The 16,372-nt window shown below is 44.1% G+C and overlaps 1 protein-coding gene and 1 long non-coding RNA gene across 2 annotated transcripts; one reads left to right on the top strand and one right to left on the bottom strand.

Annotated features, from left to right (window-relative positions):
* Positions 1-1,112: 1,112 nt before the first annotated feature.
* LOC134512169 (uncharacterized) lies at positions 1,113-8,322 on the bottom strand. The gene is made up of 3 exons (XR_010070057.1): positions 7,964-8,322; positions 3,598-3,713; positions 1,113-3,258 (listed from the first exon to the last, which is right to left on the bottom strand). It is a non-coding gene; the product is annotated as an uncharacterized LOC134512169 (long non-coding RNA).
* Positions 8,323-8,407: 85 nt separating this feature from the next.
* Positions 8,408-16,168, top strand: ZNF706 (zinc finger protein 706). The gene is made up of 4 exons (XM_063327288.1): positions 8,408-8,564; positions 11,642-11,778; positions 12,957-13,064; positions 13,709-16,168. The coding sequence occupies exons 2-3, from the start codon at positions 11,644-11,646 to the stop codon at positions 13,050-13,052; spliced, it is 231 nt and encodes a 76-aa protein (XP_063183358.1). The 5' UTR covers positions 8,408-8,564; positions 11,642-11,643; the 3' UTR covers positions 13,053-13,064; positions 13,709-16,168.
* The last annotated feature ends 204 nt before the right edge of the window (positions 16,169-16,372 follow it).

Here is a 16,372-nt window from a genome sequence, read left to right as displayed (position 1 = left end):
TCCATAGTGGTTAGTGAACATCAGGCTTTACCTTTTTCTTCATGGAAACTTTGCCTGGCATATGGGAAGGGACATCCAGAGAAAGATTTGGGGAAGATCCTCAGGACTTCTGAGCACCCAGTAAAGCAGTCAGGACAGTGTCTCCAACAGGGGTGCTGCACACCAGTGAGACCCAGGCCTGGTTACTCCAGGGAGCAGGTCGACTCTGCAGTGTATGTCCACCCACGACCTGCATGTCCTCAGCACAGTGTTAGGAAGTCAAGAGAGAAATACAGGTATCCTGTTTACAAAAACTAATGGAAACCATGGGAACAGACTGGGACCTGACTACACAAAATCTCAAAAAAAGCTTGTAGATGGGAAGCCACCCTCAGTGTCAGCCTTTTTACTAGTGTCGGTCCCACAAGGGCCTGTTCTTAGCAAAGCACTATTCAATGTCAGAAAGAAAGGTAAAAAAAGAATCTGATTCTGATTTTAAATATCTGAGGAAAAGATTTCTCTCACCAAAGAACTCTTTACAGTATCCGAGAAAAATATAGAGGCAACAAGCCTGGGAGATCATTTCCAGTCTAAATTTATCTTGCTTAAAGGTGCACATTTTTAAATAGGGAACAGCTGAAGTGCGAAAGGGCTCAGGCTGTGCTGGCAGCCTTGGTTTGAGCTTTGCACAGCTGGAGTTATTTGTTACCGTGGGTGCCGGGACACAGGGGGCAGTGCCAGAAAGAGCTGGGACAGGGGGTTTGGAGAAGGGTACACTGGAGATGTGGAAGAAGGAAGGCTCAGGTGCAGGATGGTAAGGGATTGCAATCTTGTCTTGGGGATGGGGAGAGAGTGCAGCAGGCAGGTCTTGAAGCTCTATACCTGTCTAAGCATGGGCAGGATCAATCAGACCTTTGTTTTCTATCCTGGTCTTTTTGCCCATGGAAGCATTGTAAAAGACACTTCCCCATTGGGACAGATATGCAAGTCTCCAGCACCAGGCATTTCCACTTCAGTTCATTATAATTTTTCAGACAAGTTGCAAGAGCACAATTTTTCAAATTAGCTTTACAGACCAGCAGTCAGATTAAAATGAGTCGTCTTTTTTTTTTTTTTTTAATCAGGTAGTTTAAATGAGAGCTTTAAATTTTTCTAACTTAGTAAATACTAATGCGCAAAGTCTGTACCTAATGTTACCTCATAACCAGGTCTTGTTTCTTTTCAGCTCTGGGACTCTTCTTTAAGCGCTATTCTGTCTTGCCTGATTAGAGATGTGCACTGAGTATTTTCACAGCAGCATAATTCATCCTCCTTGGTTTTCTCCTGCAGTTTCCAAGCAAAAGCCAGGCTAAAGGACACAGTGAAAAAAAAGCCCTCTGCCTGTGCTGCTCAGACACCAGCCATATAGCAGGAACAGGGATTTCTGTTCCTCCATTTGTGGCAGTCTGTCTTAAGAGTAAACTTATGAGCATCTACTGAGTAGATGCCCCATGACTGTGCGCTTCATATATCCACAGTAACCCAGCTGCAGTAATACTGACAATCAGCACGTACGTTCCACCTCACTGCCCTGCAAGTAATGTCTTTTGCCATTACTTAGCTGCAGTCTTTTGGCATTGCTGGCTGCTTCCAGAAATATGTTTTCTGTTCTGCATCCCATAGCGCATTGCTCTGCTGCTATGGGATCTTTTGCAGAAAGCAAGGGGATACAGTGGCCTGGTGCAAACCAAATCATTCTCCTGATTTCTCTTGCCAAGTTCTATTTATCCACCAGTGTTTGTGAGCTAGACCTTACTATGTTCAAAGGGCTGTCAGCAGCTGGCAGGAAACACTCGCGATCAGAGCAATCCTCACAGCTCAGTTTGCAGTAGGCTCTTTGGATTCCTGCCTTTACGTCATGCAGTGACTTCAGAGTGAGTGTAACAGGGCATCTGAAAAGGAAAAAGTTGAAATCCAGCAGATGTTTCTCGTGGATCTCTTCCTGAAGCAGCAGACTGCTGGGGCTGAGCCAGCACTGCGGATCTGTGAAAACCAGCAGTGTGTGTGTGGCACTTTCCAATGTCCAAGGCTGCTTTCCTTCCATGAGGAATGTCCTGCAGCTGCGGGGCCCTTTCCTGTGTACTGACTCTCTGTGTGCTCATTCTGGGATGTGTCATTCTGGGATGCACCCTTGGCCTCTGCTTCCTGGCCCAGCAAGATTTCACATGCTATTTGGACAGCAGAAAGAGCTTCCCACCCTGGCCTTAGCAGTTCCAGAATGGCAGTGAAATCTGCAGGTGGATGACTGAAAGACAGATGGAGAGGCTGCCTGGGGATGAGAAGTAACTGCCCCTTCTGCAAGATACAATAAGCAGCTACCAAAATATTTGCTAGTACGAGGGCGGAGGCTTGCAGATGGGCCTGAAGAAGGAAGCAAGCAGAGCTGGTGGATGCTTTGAGCCACCTCAACGTAGAGGCATCTCTGGGATGTGCAGAGACAGCGGGATGTACTGCCCTCCTTGAGGCTAGAGGCAAGTTGTCAACAATGTTGGCATGTTCGTGAGAGGTTTTAATTACAATTGCTGCACATATTTTAATGTGCACATGACATAGTGCAAGGATTTTTTTCATGCTTCATACATATATTTAACTATATTGGTGGAGAGGAGGGAAATCTAGGTATTCTGAATTAATTAAAAATGTATGGATATATTGGTTTTCACGATAAGTCAGGCACTTGAACCTACACGAGACTCAAAAGCATGAATGGAGGGCACACGCAAAAAAGGAATGAACACATCGGATCAATTGGTGTGCATTTAAAAATAGTAACTGCACGTAATGCTGTGCAAAGCTAAAATCTATTTTAAACTGTTTATACAGAATGGAAGCGTATGTTCTCAAGGTCTCCAGTTTGTCTATGTGGGTTGGTCAAAAAAGTTGTGACATGCCGAGGTAGGCATTTGTGCCTTGTTGTTTTTAGCAAAAGTCACATCCAACAACATGGATTTAAAAGAGAAGAGACTGCAAAATACTTAAGAGGCCACAAAGCAATCTTTGCCCATGCTCTTCAGGAGGTGCATATGCCTTGCACACCTTTGAGGAACTGTATCTCCAAGCTTTTGACTGCCTTCCTCTCTGGCATTCTTCATTCTTTGCTCAAGCCCTCTCTTTTTTTGTCTCTCGGAGGATGTGATCAGCTCTATGTCACATCCTCCCTTGAACATTGTTTTGCCCTTCCAATGGAGAGGAGTGTTCGCTGAAGCAGCTGTGTTCATGATTGCCACAAAGGGTCAGGAGCTATGGGAGGGGAAAAAAAAAAAGAGAGAAAGGGCAATTAGTTGTAGTCTCTGTGCCAGCAAAAGTAAAGAAACACAACACAACCTAACATCAACTTTGGGACACCCTTCCCTGGGTTTGTCCTAATTTAAGGTTTGGTGGCAAAAGTATTTCCATAGGCTGCCTCATTGCACAGGATCCTGGGCCCATGGTAGGGGTGAGGTAGAGGCGACCATTGTATCAACTTTTGGAAAAGGTTAACAGATGTGTGGGCACCTGGCAGGCTGCCAGCTCACTGGGGGTGTGGAAGAAGAGGGGACAGTCCTGCTAGGAAGGATAATGTCACTCTTGTTTATGTACCTCTGAAGTCTGCTGATGGGAGGATCAGTATGGTGAGCAGCACAGGGAGGCTGTCAATATGGTGGACATCACATGAAGTTGTCCTTGTTCTGGTGGGTGTCACCTATCGGGTGTCCCTGAAACAACAAGACTGTTCAGAATGGCAGCAGGCAAACTAGGAAAAGATGCTGCATTGCTGCTAATGGGGCTGGTTCTTCAAAGCTAATGTGGAAGTGTAAGGGTATCACAAGCTTGAGGAGCCCTGCCAAGATTGCTGCATTGCTGTGCCGGCTTCCTTCAAAACAGAGCACGGTCTTTGGCTTTCTTTCTCATTTTATTTGCTCTTTTTTTATTTTTCCCTTTCATTTTCCATTTTTAAACCTTACAGATCAGCATACTGTACACTACAAAATACTTGGTTCTACAGTAACATGCAGAAAGAGGCATACCATCACTTGCCTTAAAATATTTCTTTCTGCAGTATATATGTATTGTGATTTGGTATCATCTCATACCAGTGCAGAGCTAAGAATCTACTGAATCTATGAACCAAATATGTGATTTAAGATCTTTGTATCTTTGTGATTTAAGATTTTTGTATTTGCCACGACAGCGATACTGGGCAATCCCATGAGGTGCCAACACTCCCACTGCGGAAAAGCAGCACACAGCAACCAGGGTCAACGGAGGGACAGGAGTTAATGTTGTGTCAGGGAGGCATGAACTGGATGTATGAGAGCTGGAGCAGTGGTTGTGAAAAAATGCATTCACAGGAAAAAGAATGGTATGTTAACGCATGGGAAAGGGAGGAGGTAGAAGTCCATAAAGCAGAAAAAGGATAAATGAGCAAAACGCTACCCTGTCAGTCCTGTGAGCTAGGTTAAGGGCTGCTGCACAATGTTTTATATCAAACAATACTACCTGTAGAGGACTTCAGCCTGTCTGGAGTTCTGCCTGTGACCATGTCACCTTGAAATTCAGCGATACTGACTCTGATCTACCACCGCATTGGCTTTGAATATCCTTTCAAAGGATACTGGCTTAAAATTCTGTGTCTTACAACCTTCAACTGCAAAGCCAATCTCTGCTGTTCTGCATTCTTGTCAACATTGGTCTGCATCCACAAAATCTAGTGTGAAGATCTCTGTCACTTGCAGGGCTCAGGGCATGTCCCCTTTCCTTCCCTTAACTTGTTCAGACGTGCTGAGGGGTCACGGTGGGACACCAAATGAAATCAATCAATAGCCAGGCACACGGTACTGGCACACATACTCCCTGCAAGTGAATAGCAAAGGGCAGCACTTGACCACAAGCCAGCGTTTAGCTGGTGAGATGATGTTTGATCAATGAGACACTGGATCAATAGTGATCACGGAAGCAAACAAGCAGGAAAAAGATGCAGGCAGCGAGCACAGTCAGGAACAGCAGTGGGAGGACCTGGCAGGCAGACAGGAGTTGATTCAGAAGGGAGATGCAGCCCCACCTATGCTGCTGTGAGCAAACTTGACCTGCACCTCAGAACAATTGCTTTCAAAATGGGTTTAATAACACATGTCGAAATGTCAGCTGGTGCATAGCAGGGAATTGTGCTGGGGATGCCAGTCACACTAAGGTGACAGACCTCAAACTGACTTGCAACAAAATACAAGTGTCAACAAGTTACTTTTGAGCAGAACAGATATTTTGATCTAATGACAGAAATTGCACCTCTGTGCAGGCACAGAAAATGATGGGGGGCTGGAAACCAAAGAGATGGGAAATGAGCATGAGAATAATGAAGACTTTGAAAAGAAAAACTAAAAAATAATCCTGTCTTACAGCATTGCTCCTTCCTGTTTCTTTTGCTGCTTTCCTCCTGAGTAGACCAGCATTTTGCTTTTTCTGGTCATGTTGTTCACTACATTCATGCTTGGCCTTAAATTGGAGTCTTGTTCCTCATCAACAATCTCATCATGAGAAGATAATAATGTATTCTTTAAAGAAAAAATTGGACTATTCTTAGGGGCTCCATGAGAGCTAAAATGCCTTATCCATGCGCATATGGAGCTGTGTTTTCTATATGTACGATGCTGCCACAGATTTCAGTGAATTGTAACCACTGAAACATTTTTCTAAGGCTTGGCTTGGGGATAATGACAAACTCCTTGCAGTTGGTCTACCCTTAACTACTGAGAGGTATTCTTGATTTTCACTCTATTTTAATGCAGAATACTTGGTAATATCTGTGGGGTTTATGAGTTGTTTTTAAATGAGAAAACAACAATTAAACAAGAAGCACGTATACAAATGCTGCAGTATATTTCTAGCAATTTAAAGATACAACATTTCACTCTAAAGCTTACGTTTATTTTTCATTTTAACTTCTATTTATACTTTCATTCATATACTCTGGCTTGCTTCACCTCCTATGGGAGGAACACAAAGCAGAGGAAGTCCGTAAGTCAGATAAACTGCAATTACGATGGGTTCATTTTGTCAGAGCTATGCAAAGCATCCAGCACACAGACCGGTCTCGCCTCTCCACCAGCTCACCGTATCTATCACCCGTGTATCTCTGCTAACAGGCACACATGCATGGAAATATCCCTTTTGCTGTGATAAGTAAGTTTCTTGCAGTGAATGAATTTTGAAAAATAATTTAGAGTGAATGGGAAATTTTCCTCGTTCTCTTCATAGTAGAAATCTCAACTATTGGAACTCGTATTCTTTTTTCACGCCAGGTTTTTGTTTCCTAGCAGCCTCTTCGGAAGCACCTAAATTGCACAGCCGTGCTTTGGGCAATACAGGGACCAATGCTGTGACCAGGATCTACAGCACAAAGGGACAAAAGTCAGAGCAGCCAGAGGGAAGGCCGTAGTCCCCCATCCTGCCAGGAGATCCTCTGTTCCACCAAAAGCAGAAAAACGTTCAGAGACCAGTTCAACATGCGTTCAAGAAATCTGCTGTATTCAAAATTCTTGTCCAGCCAGGTGCACAGCAGCACCATAGTATGGGGACATGACACTTGAAAGCCACCTCCGGTTCCACATCTGAGGCCAGCAGTCTTCCTAAAATAGTATCAGCCAGGAAAGAGCCTACTTTTTCACTCAGCAGTCTTCTCTCTGATCAAAGCGAAACCTCATTCTGAAAGCCACCTGCTTCCAAGCACAGAACCCAAAATGCCTACCTCTCCCCACCGCCCCACACGCATGCGCACATGTACTTTCTGGTTTTTTATAGTTGCGTATTTTCATAAAGTGACAAATGTACTGACAAGATCATTTCAATGCATTTTGGATTGCACTGCCCAGGTATAAGCATTTTTATTGCTGTCAGTTTAATATGGAAGAGATCACTGAAAACAGGAAAAATAGAACTTCGTTTGTTATCATAGGCTTATGTTTGACTGTCTTAGATCTTGTCACATCCAGACCTACTTCCAGTGACTTAAATGTCAATAATCTGCTAAATAGTTCCCCTGTAACTGCCATCGTGCTCTGGGCACGACTCATAATGATGGCCCAAAATGTTCACTGTACTGCTTTGGGGACTTTTTTTGTTGCTTTTCTTCTCTCTCAGATGGAAGGGAACATTACAGCCACCTAGTCTGGGCCTCTGTAAAATGCATAGCCAATACCTAGTAATTCCTCCAGTAAGTGTATTATGTTTGCTGTTTTGCCCCAGACACAAACTGTTCAAGACTACAGGCTTATTTTAAAGACACAACAATTGCTCAAAGACTGGTAGAATGTCCTCTCTGAGCAGAGATGCTGCCTCTATTTCTCCTTTTCCTACCAGGTGTATAATCTGAGAAGGCGCAGACGTTCAGCCTTCCCTTGGGATATATGAAAATGTTGATAGAAAATACAGTGCTAAAGTAAAGTGCTCCTTTAGCCTTCTTTACAGGACCCGCCTACATCTGTATTCAAGCAAGCCAATACCTTTCAAATCGCTTGTGCTGTGAATGCAGCCTGTGACTTCCTCTGCGGTTCTTGCTTTAAATGACACAATAAGATCTAGCGCACTTCAACTTGAAGAAAATTCTGCTTCTCATCTCTGGCCGTTTCCTTCTGCTTTCAGTTCATTTAACCCCTGTAGCCTCTGCATTGGCTTTCTGTGTGAGCTGACACCTTAACAGAATTTCATCCTCTCCAGGATCCCTGCCCGGCCTCCAGCCCCTTCCGTACAGCCTCTCCAGAGCCATTCTCCTGGATCCCACTGAGGAGGAGCAGTAACTATTTTTAGGCTGTGTCGGTATGCTAAGCACAGAGGAATGTGGCTGCGAGCAGGGCCTGCCGGGAACAGAGGAGATGGTCTGAGGGTAGGCCCCTACCGCAGTCCCACCGGCGCTGCGGCGCGGCGCTGCCCACGGCCTGCCAAGGCCGGACGGAGCTCGTTGAAAACCTACCTGCGGGGCAGCGGGGGCCATGATGCTGGGGAACAGCGTGGGCAGAGCTCGGCTGGATCTCTGGCCGCAGTCATGCCACGTCCCTCATCCTTTCCCCGAGCACCAGGCCCCCGGCCATGCCGGACATTGGCCCCTGAGACGTGAGGCACGGCCCTTGCCTCGCAGCCCCCTCAGGGCCGAGGCGGCCTCCCCGGGCTTCGCCCTGCCCCCGAGGACGGCGACCGCCAGCCCAGCCGCCCGGCTGCCAGGACCGGCGGCCGGCGACAACCGCGGCCTCCCCCCTCCCCGGGACCCCCTCACGGCAGGGCGGGGCGGCCAGCGCGCGCCCAGGGCAGGCCCGCGCGGCGGCGGCAGCGCCCTCCCCCCCGCGTTATGTAAGAGGCGGGCGCCGCCATTGGCCGGTGGGGCCGGGTCGCGCGCTGCCAGGGCCGGGCAGCGCGGGCGCCGGGGCGGGGCTGCGCATGCGCAGTGTCCCCCCGCCTCTCCTCCTCCTCCTCCTCCTCCTCTTCTCGGGCAGGCGGCGGCGGCGGCTGCTGCGGGGCCGCGCGGAGCCTTCTCCTCCCGCTCGCCAGGGCCGCCCAGGCCGGATCGCCCAGGCCGGGTGAGCGGCGGGCGCCGGCCCTTCGTGCGGCGCAGCGCAGTGGGGCGGGTGGGGTGGGGGTCGGGGCGGGTGTGATGGGAGCGGGCCTGGCATGGCGCGGCGGAGCAGGCCCGCCCTGGGGGGGAAGGGGGCGGCCCGGCAGCGAGACGCGCTGCGCTCCCGGCCTGCCGTGGGCGGCCTTCCCGCGGCTGGGGCTCCGCGCCGGGGCCCGCTTCCTTCCTCAGACCCCTTCCCGCGGGGCGTGTGGTGGGGCTGGTCGGGCTGCGGCCGCCCCCGCCCCGCGGGGGCCTCCCGGCGGGGCCGTGGCCTCCCTCTGCCCCTTCGCGCTTCAGGCCGGGCCCAGGCCGCGGGCTGCCCTCGCGGTGGTGCCGGGCGAAGGCCGAGCCTGGCGCTCCCCCGGCCCAAGCCCTTGGCTGCCGGGCCGGGGAAGCCAGGGTACCTCAAGCCGCCGTTTGTTTCTGGAAGTGACAGCGGAAGCAGCTGTCGGTGTCCGGTTTTAGGACTTGAAACTCTCTGCTCAGGTTCTGGCTACTTACAAGGAAATGACCCAGCGTGAGGCATTAACATACTGCAGGCTCCAGCCTCGCTGCTTTGTAATGCCCCTACTGTTGCCATTATGATTTGGCAGCACGTTTTTGTGGGGTGTTAGGCTTCCTGTGGGCTCACACATTTTTATTTCAAAACAGCAGGCCGGTTTGCTGGACTCTCTGAGGGTGTGCCTGATAGGGAAAACAACACTTATCTATGTTGTGCAACTGAAATACAGATTTAGCCTTGTAGATGAGTTCATCATTCTTTTAAACGAACTTTGGGATTATTTTTGTCACTTCGAATACTGATAGTCCAAATAATCTTAATTTTCCAGCAATTGCGTATTCACCCTGTGTGTTTCAACTGTATTAGTGTAATCTGCAGTATTTAAATTTGCAGTATTTCTTACATTATCTTGGATTTTTGGTCTTGGGTATCATATGGAGGTTGATATTTTTAAGCAGATGTTTTTGTTCCTGTTTTCTTGTTTGTCTTAAATAAAATGAGCAGTTGCCAAATACATACAAGCTCAATGTGTTTGGCTGTTGCAATGTACTACTTAACAGGCTCTTATCAAGGGACTAAAATATTAAGTAATATCCAAACACTTCATGAAAGTAATTATTTTTTATTATATCTGAATATTTTCTATCAGGAACGCCCGACTTCTATTTTATTAGCATTACAGTAATCCTTCAGAACTGAAGTAAAACCTACAGTTCCTTCTAGTGTATGTAAAGCTGTTGGCAATATCTCTCCTTTATTTTATTCTTTTTAGATGAGAATTCAGTGTTCAATTTAGTGTTCTCATTGAGCCATGTTGTACATAAACAGTGTGAGGCCCTGGCTGGGACGTTCTGGTGTAACTAGCATACAGTGAAACATAGGCTGATATTTTTAGTCTTATTCAATGCTGTATCTTATGGAAACTGTAGAATGCCACATGTATTTCTGTATGCTGGTTAATAAAATTTGTGTTTTCTCGTGTTCAGTTTTGTTAGCCATATGGACTTCTAAATTCTCCTTTAGAGAAACTGATGGGGGAAGAGAAGGGAACGCTGAAGGTGTAGTGTAATGCTTATGCAGAGGGTTATGTGGTGGTGTTAAATACAGTGAAAGAACTGGACTGTGGCCTGAGAGGTGCCTCTCAAGCCGCAAGAGCTGTTCTGGGTCTCAGGACCATCTTTCTGCTCAGTGTTAAGCACTGTGATACATGTCCAGAAATTCTTGCTCTACTAGTGAATTTCCAGATGTAGTTGGTGTTTCATAGAAACTTCATTTTCATAATGGTTTTAAGGGCTTTTCACACGCATTTACTGTAGGTCGGTCTCTGTTTGGATAGGCTGTTCTCCCTCTTGCAGCAGTACAAGGCTGTCAGTCCTTGTTGGAAGGACTGCATGACGGACCTGTGGTAGCCACGCAGTGTCTCTCATGAATACCAAACTTACAGCAAATGCCCAGGCTGTGTAGAGGGGCAATGACCAACCAGCCAATCTTCTGAGCATGTTAGACTTTACTAGTTGTCCTGCAAACAATGGACGTGGCTATCTGTCCTGTGCTTGTATAGTAAGCCTTGTGCTTCTTTGAGTGCCGCACAACTGGATTGTGTGTGGGCTGTGAGGGACTGCGAGAGAGCTAATAGCGGAAAGTGGGCTGCTGGGTGATATAACCACGCTCTGAAGCCTGCGCTTTTGGTGTGCCCAAATCCTGCCTGGCGTCTGCTCTGGGGGTGGGGTGCAAACTGAATAGGGTGGCCTAGTGGGCTGCATGCGGGTGGAGCGTTGCTGTTGTAAAATGTGCTGTTCTGGTGCTCCCTGAAATGTGATTTTTGTATCTTGTTTCTTTCTATGGTGGACCTTCTAATGGCATATGGCAATAGTGTTTGCTTCCTTTATGCTGTTGTTTTATATAGAGTAATGGCTTCTGATGGGGGCGATTTTACTTCTTTCTAAGAAATATGTATGCATGTAAAGTTGGTTGAAAATCAAAATGAGTGCCACCTGGAAAAATAGCCTTGAATAAAAGGGGATGACCTATTGTTCTTGGCATTTCCAAAGCAGCTCACAAGCACATGCACCAGAAGACAGTACTATAGCTCGGGTAATGCTTTGATTTGCCTTTCTTGGAACCTGTTTCAAGTCCTAGAAATAAAGGTTGAGTCTTAAGCTTTAAAAAAAAAAAAAAGAAACAACTAAATTTTACTGTACCCGTGAAAACAGATAATAAGTATCTGTTAACTGTAAAGGAAACTTTAATTATTATGACTATTGAAAACACTTTTCAAAAGTAGACCTTGGAGCTCTTTGTAGAGGAATAAACCTTAGAATCACCTAATAATTCTGGTACGTATTTTAAGGATACTAGAACCAGAGAGGCTTTATGTAGTAAAGAACTTGAATGGATGTCTGTCGTATATAAGTTATGTGAGTTGTAGGCCTTATGGACAGAGTGCACGACTGCTTTATGCTCATGGTTATGGCTTCTGAGTCAGCTAGAAGCAGTTGTTTCTCACATTTGTAGACTAAATGTCTTCTTTTTGTTTGTAGATATGGCTCGTGGACAGCAGAAGATTCAGTCGCAGCAGAAAAATGCTAAAAAGCAAGCTGAGCAAAAAAAGAAACAAGGACATGATCAGAAGGCTGCAGCCAAGGCTGCCTTGATATATACCTGCACTGTCTGTAGGGTAAGACAAAATATTATTGTAGGCAGGTCTAGCTTCCAGCCTAGAGCAGAATTTTTAGAAGATTATATACTGGAAACTAAAATACTTCTTAAATGGCTGTCTAGCTTGTTGCTATAAGCATTTGCATCTGTTATGCGACATGCTTACAGATTACTCAGCTCTACTGATAATTGAGATATGAGAAAATTTGAGAGGTCATGTACAGATCTGTTTTGGGTAGTTATTTTGCCTTTTGAATTGCAGGCGTCTGCATGTGCTGTTAGTACAGTATGTAAAAAGTGTGAGATCACTTCCTGTTCAGCCTCCAAATGGAAACATCTTTTTCTTTGTGATGGAATTGGCCCATCTTAGAATCACTGATTATTGATATTAATGAGGAGAGGAAAAGTGGTGGTGCTTTAGTGTAAGTCTGATACACAGTAACTTCTACTAGAATAAATGACTTGACAGAAGATCAGAAATGTGAGCACTAATCAGATTATACTTTCCTTCTGGCTGATTTTCCTGAATGTGCTTGTTCTGGAGCTGAAGGATAAACTTGCCATTTTCACTTAAATGGTCAGTCCCAGAATAGATGTGTCACTCTGAATGTCTTAAATAAGATTCCAAATTCGGGGCTGCTCGCTTAAGTACTTGTAACCAGTTCCTTTTCTTGTGAAATCAGGCTGTAGCAGCAATCGCTTTGGGTAGTTGATGCCTGCAACTGTGTAGCAGCAGCGGTCTGAGGTAGCTTGTGCCAAGCAGAGAATCAGTCTGTGCCACATAACTCTTTGGCCTGTTGAGAAATAAAAAAAATAGCTTTTGGAAAGATTTGATTCTGAAAAGGATACATGTTTATCTTTTAAGTGTTGAAAAAGAGAATGGTAGGAAGGGAGGTTTTCCAACAAACCAGCATGTGAAGTGTAAGATCTGCAGGGAAATTTCTAGCAAGAATACTGTCATCAACATGCCAAAACAGTGAGATACTCGTGCTTAAATGCACCTCTCTGAAAATCTGAGGTTAAATATTCTGTCTTAATCTGCAGCTAAGTTAATGTCTCTTCTGTCATTAGAGCGGTGTCATTGAGGAGACTGTTTGCTTCAGGAAAAAGAAAATAAAATGTAGGGGGGGGAACAGGTTTTGTAGTATCATTTAACACTTGTACTGTGCATAAAGTTAAATGTCTCTCTTTAATCAGACACAAATGCCGGATCCCAAGACCTTCAAACAGCACTTTGAGAGCAAGCATCCTAAGACTCCACTTCCTCCAGAACTGGCTGATGTTCAGGCGTAAAGTTGTCTACAGGTCATTACCTTAACTTTTAAATGATTGTCTGTGAAAGTTATATTATGAATCAGGTTTTTTTTTACCACCAACAACTGAGACTTAAAACTTGGTTCTTTTCCTTTAATATAAAAATTAACTATAGGTTAAATTTATACCCCTGAAATGTTATACAGGAGAAACAAACTAATAGTTATGTGGGTGAAATGGCAGTGGCATTTCACTGTGTATGGAGGTTGTTTTAAAAGGGATTAATGTTATTTCAAATGGTCATCCTTAGAGTTGTAGGAATACTTTATTATTTAGTTCTTGCGTTAAAATGTTAGTTTTGCTTTGAACAAAATACATATAATAAATGCAATCTGTCTGTTGCTACAAAACACATAATGGAAATAGTTGTTTAGTATATTTCCAACAATTGAGCCTTTTTGTTCCTGAAGCTATGCAAGTGAATGCAGGTTTTTCTGCATTCAAATATAAAACTTAACCTCTGTGTTAACTATAGAAGAGATTTCCCAATAGCCAGTTGTTAGGCTGTAACTGAAAGTGGCTATAATAAAAGGCTGAAATGAGGTAAAAACCAGTATTATGGTATTTCATTCACATAAAGGTAAACAGCATTGTGTAACAGTTCAGCTTAACTGAGTTATTCTTGTTTTTTATAGGTGAAATCATGGCACCTATTGACTCTTCTACTGTCAGACCTTACATAACAAACCTGCAGCTGCTTTTCTAAAACTGTTGATCAGCAAAAATGAAGGGGCTACAGAAACATTCATATTTTTATGCTGTTCCCTCTTGGGCTTCATGCAAAGACAATTCTGTGTAAATGTACAGTTGTGCCCTATTTGGAAATCCTGAAAAATCAGTCCATACTTGTTATAAAAAATTTTTTACAATTGTAATTATATTGATGTTCATATTGTGTAAAATAACTCATTTAATAAAGTAGTACTTTGATTTTACAATATCACAGATTAAATCCTTGTAGAAGTTCTGTTTCAACTTTCTGCATTATCTGCCTTATAAAATAAAAAAAAGACAAAGTGGAATTTTTCCCCATCCTGCCAAAACATGAGCAGTGTCATTCCACTGAAAGTAATGTACATTACAGTAAATTAATCTTAAGCGAAGAGGGAAGCTGCTCAGATTTACTGTTCAGTGTGCTGCTTGCTTGAGCCCGGTCACTAGTGGTCAAGTTGTTGGCTCAAGGCGCAGCAGACTCCCTAGGAATTGCGTGAGAATCATGAGACTTCCTTCTACGTTTTTGTCCTGTGTACTGGAGTCTAATACTGCAAGCCATTTTGAATGGGATTCCTTTACAATGAGGGATCACGTTCCTTGGAGTCATGCACTGGAGAGACTCCTGTTACACATCATATTTGGTAGATGGCTGAGAGGTGGCAGGACTGAAAGCTTCTGGGTATGCTGGCTTGAAAAATGCTTGCAAATATTAGATTAAAGCGGCTCTGCTCTTAGTTGAAAAATTGATTTGAAAATATTTTTAATCATATTTTGAGCAGTCAGCCGCACATGTTCTCCCACAAATGCGTCTGGTTATTTCAGTAGCAGCTCTTCAAGAAATATGTAAAATAGCCAGCCATTAATAACCTTTCTTCACAACTAGCTTGAAATAAGCCTGTTGGAAAAGAGCCAAAGTAACTAAAATAATATGGCTACTTTAAGAAATCGGATGTGATTAAAGTTGCATTGACAAGAAAAAGCTGGATAATAACTCTCTGGCCAAGAACATTTGAGCAGCTAAACATAATTACCCTTAAAGTGTTCTGGGCTCAGTTCTAATCCCAGATATACAGCACAGAAGTAGTGGAGAAACGTCTGAATTGTGCTAGAAGGTCTGCTATACAAAATCCCATCTTTGGCATTTGGAGGGAGCTTATTTAAGAGCTTTAGTTTTGACCTTGCAGTAAGTAACAATACTAGAATTGCTGTGATTTACTGAGGTTACAACGGATGTAAAAACTCTGGCAGTCCAAGTAACCTTTGCTGCGCAGCAGGACTGTACATCTGACCTTCAAATGGCTTCCTAAAATCTAGGACCATAGTCTCAAAGACTCATTCACTTAAAAGGATGCACTTGGTATTTTATTATATAAAGTCAAAGCCTTTGTCTTCGTCTGCTCATTTGCTCTTTATTGAACTACTTCTGTGAGACTAGCTTCCTGTCCTCTTTGCTGTGACAGTATCTCTGTAAATACTTAATTTGGCATAAAGTTTCTCTGTATGATAGTCACTCTGGGATAACCTGTACACCACTTAACTTTTATAGATAATGTTGTTCTCCTCTGAGAGTAATCCACTACTGCACTTGTACACCTGACATCAGAATGTAACGCTTCATTTATTTTTCTTTAATGTTATCGATACATATATCCTGACAAACTGGCTCCCACAAGGCAAGAAATCTGCTCTCGACCTTTGTGCTGTATGGGGGAGAGGTACTTAAATGTTCTGATGCTGTAGTTTGTCTAAAAAATACTCTGAGCGCAAATGGATAAAGATGTCTCTTGCACTGATTGGTATTTGGTAATCTGGTTTTACTTTGAAAAATGTTTTGGGATGTATCCCTATAGCTTGGTCCTGAGGTGAAATATGTGTTCTATTCCTTCAATTCAGATTGTGTAGCATTAAATAAAAAGATTTTGTTTCATAAGCAATCTCTCTTAATGAGCACTGGAGAGCTGGAAAGCTGCATCGCTAGCGGGATGGTTAACTTCAGTGAGAGTTTATTTTCAAAAGTTTATGATGCTTACGTTGAAAATACCCTACGAAGTGGTGGGGTTTTATGTATTAGAATGCAAGGTTGATCCTCAGTTCAATAAGATCCCTAGCTGCAGTAGCTGCAATCTCAATTACAAAAATAAATGAAAACTGTGACTGAATTGTTATAAAGGCTTTATAAGTATAGGGGGAATGCTATACTAAACGGGGAAATCGTCCTCATTTAGAATATCTGCAATATTCCTTGTACCTAAAAGGCCAGAGGAAGCACTAGGAGTTCTTCATCATCTCTTCCTGATCTGAAGGATGGCACCCTGTTACCTGGCTAAAGACACAGTTGTGCATTGTAATGTGTCTGATTAAAGAGAATTAAAAAACTAAAATGTAAAATGTCATATTTCCTGCCTGCTTTTAAAAACAAGTATTACTGCACTTACAAAGTTAATTTCCTGGCTTTGGGCAGTCCTGGAGCTTGAAGCTGTCAAACTTCACAAGAAAAGAAAAATAGGCCTGGAAAGTTTCCCATGTTCCCTTGGGAAAGATTCGTCTTTGTGCAGGGGCAGCATTTAGGTAAAGGGTTCTCATGT

The sequence above is a fragment of the Chroicocephalus ridibundus genome, chromosome 2 (assembly GCF_963924245.1).
Source record: "Chroicocephalus ridibundus chromosome 2, bChrRid1.1, whole genome shotgun sequence".
Lineage (NCBI taxonomy): Eukaryota > Metazoa > Chordata > Aves > Charadriiformes > Laridae > Chroicocephalus > Chroicocephalus ridibundus.
This window is presented reverse-complemented; position numbering and strand designations above follow the sequence as displayed.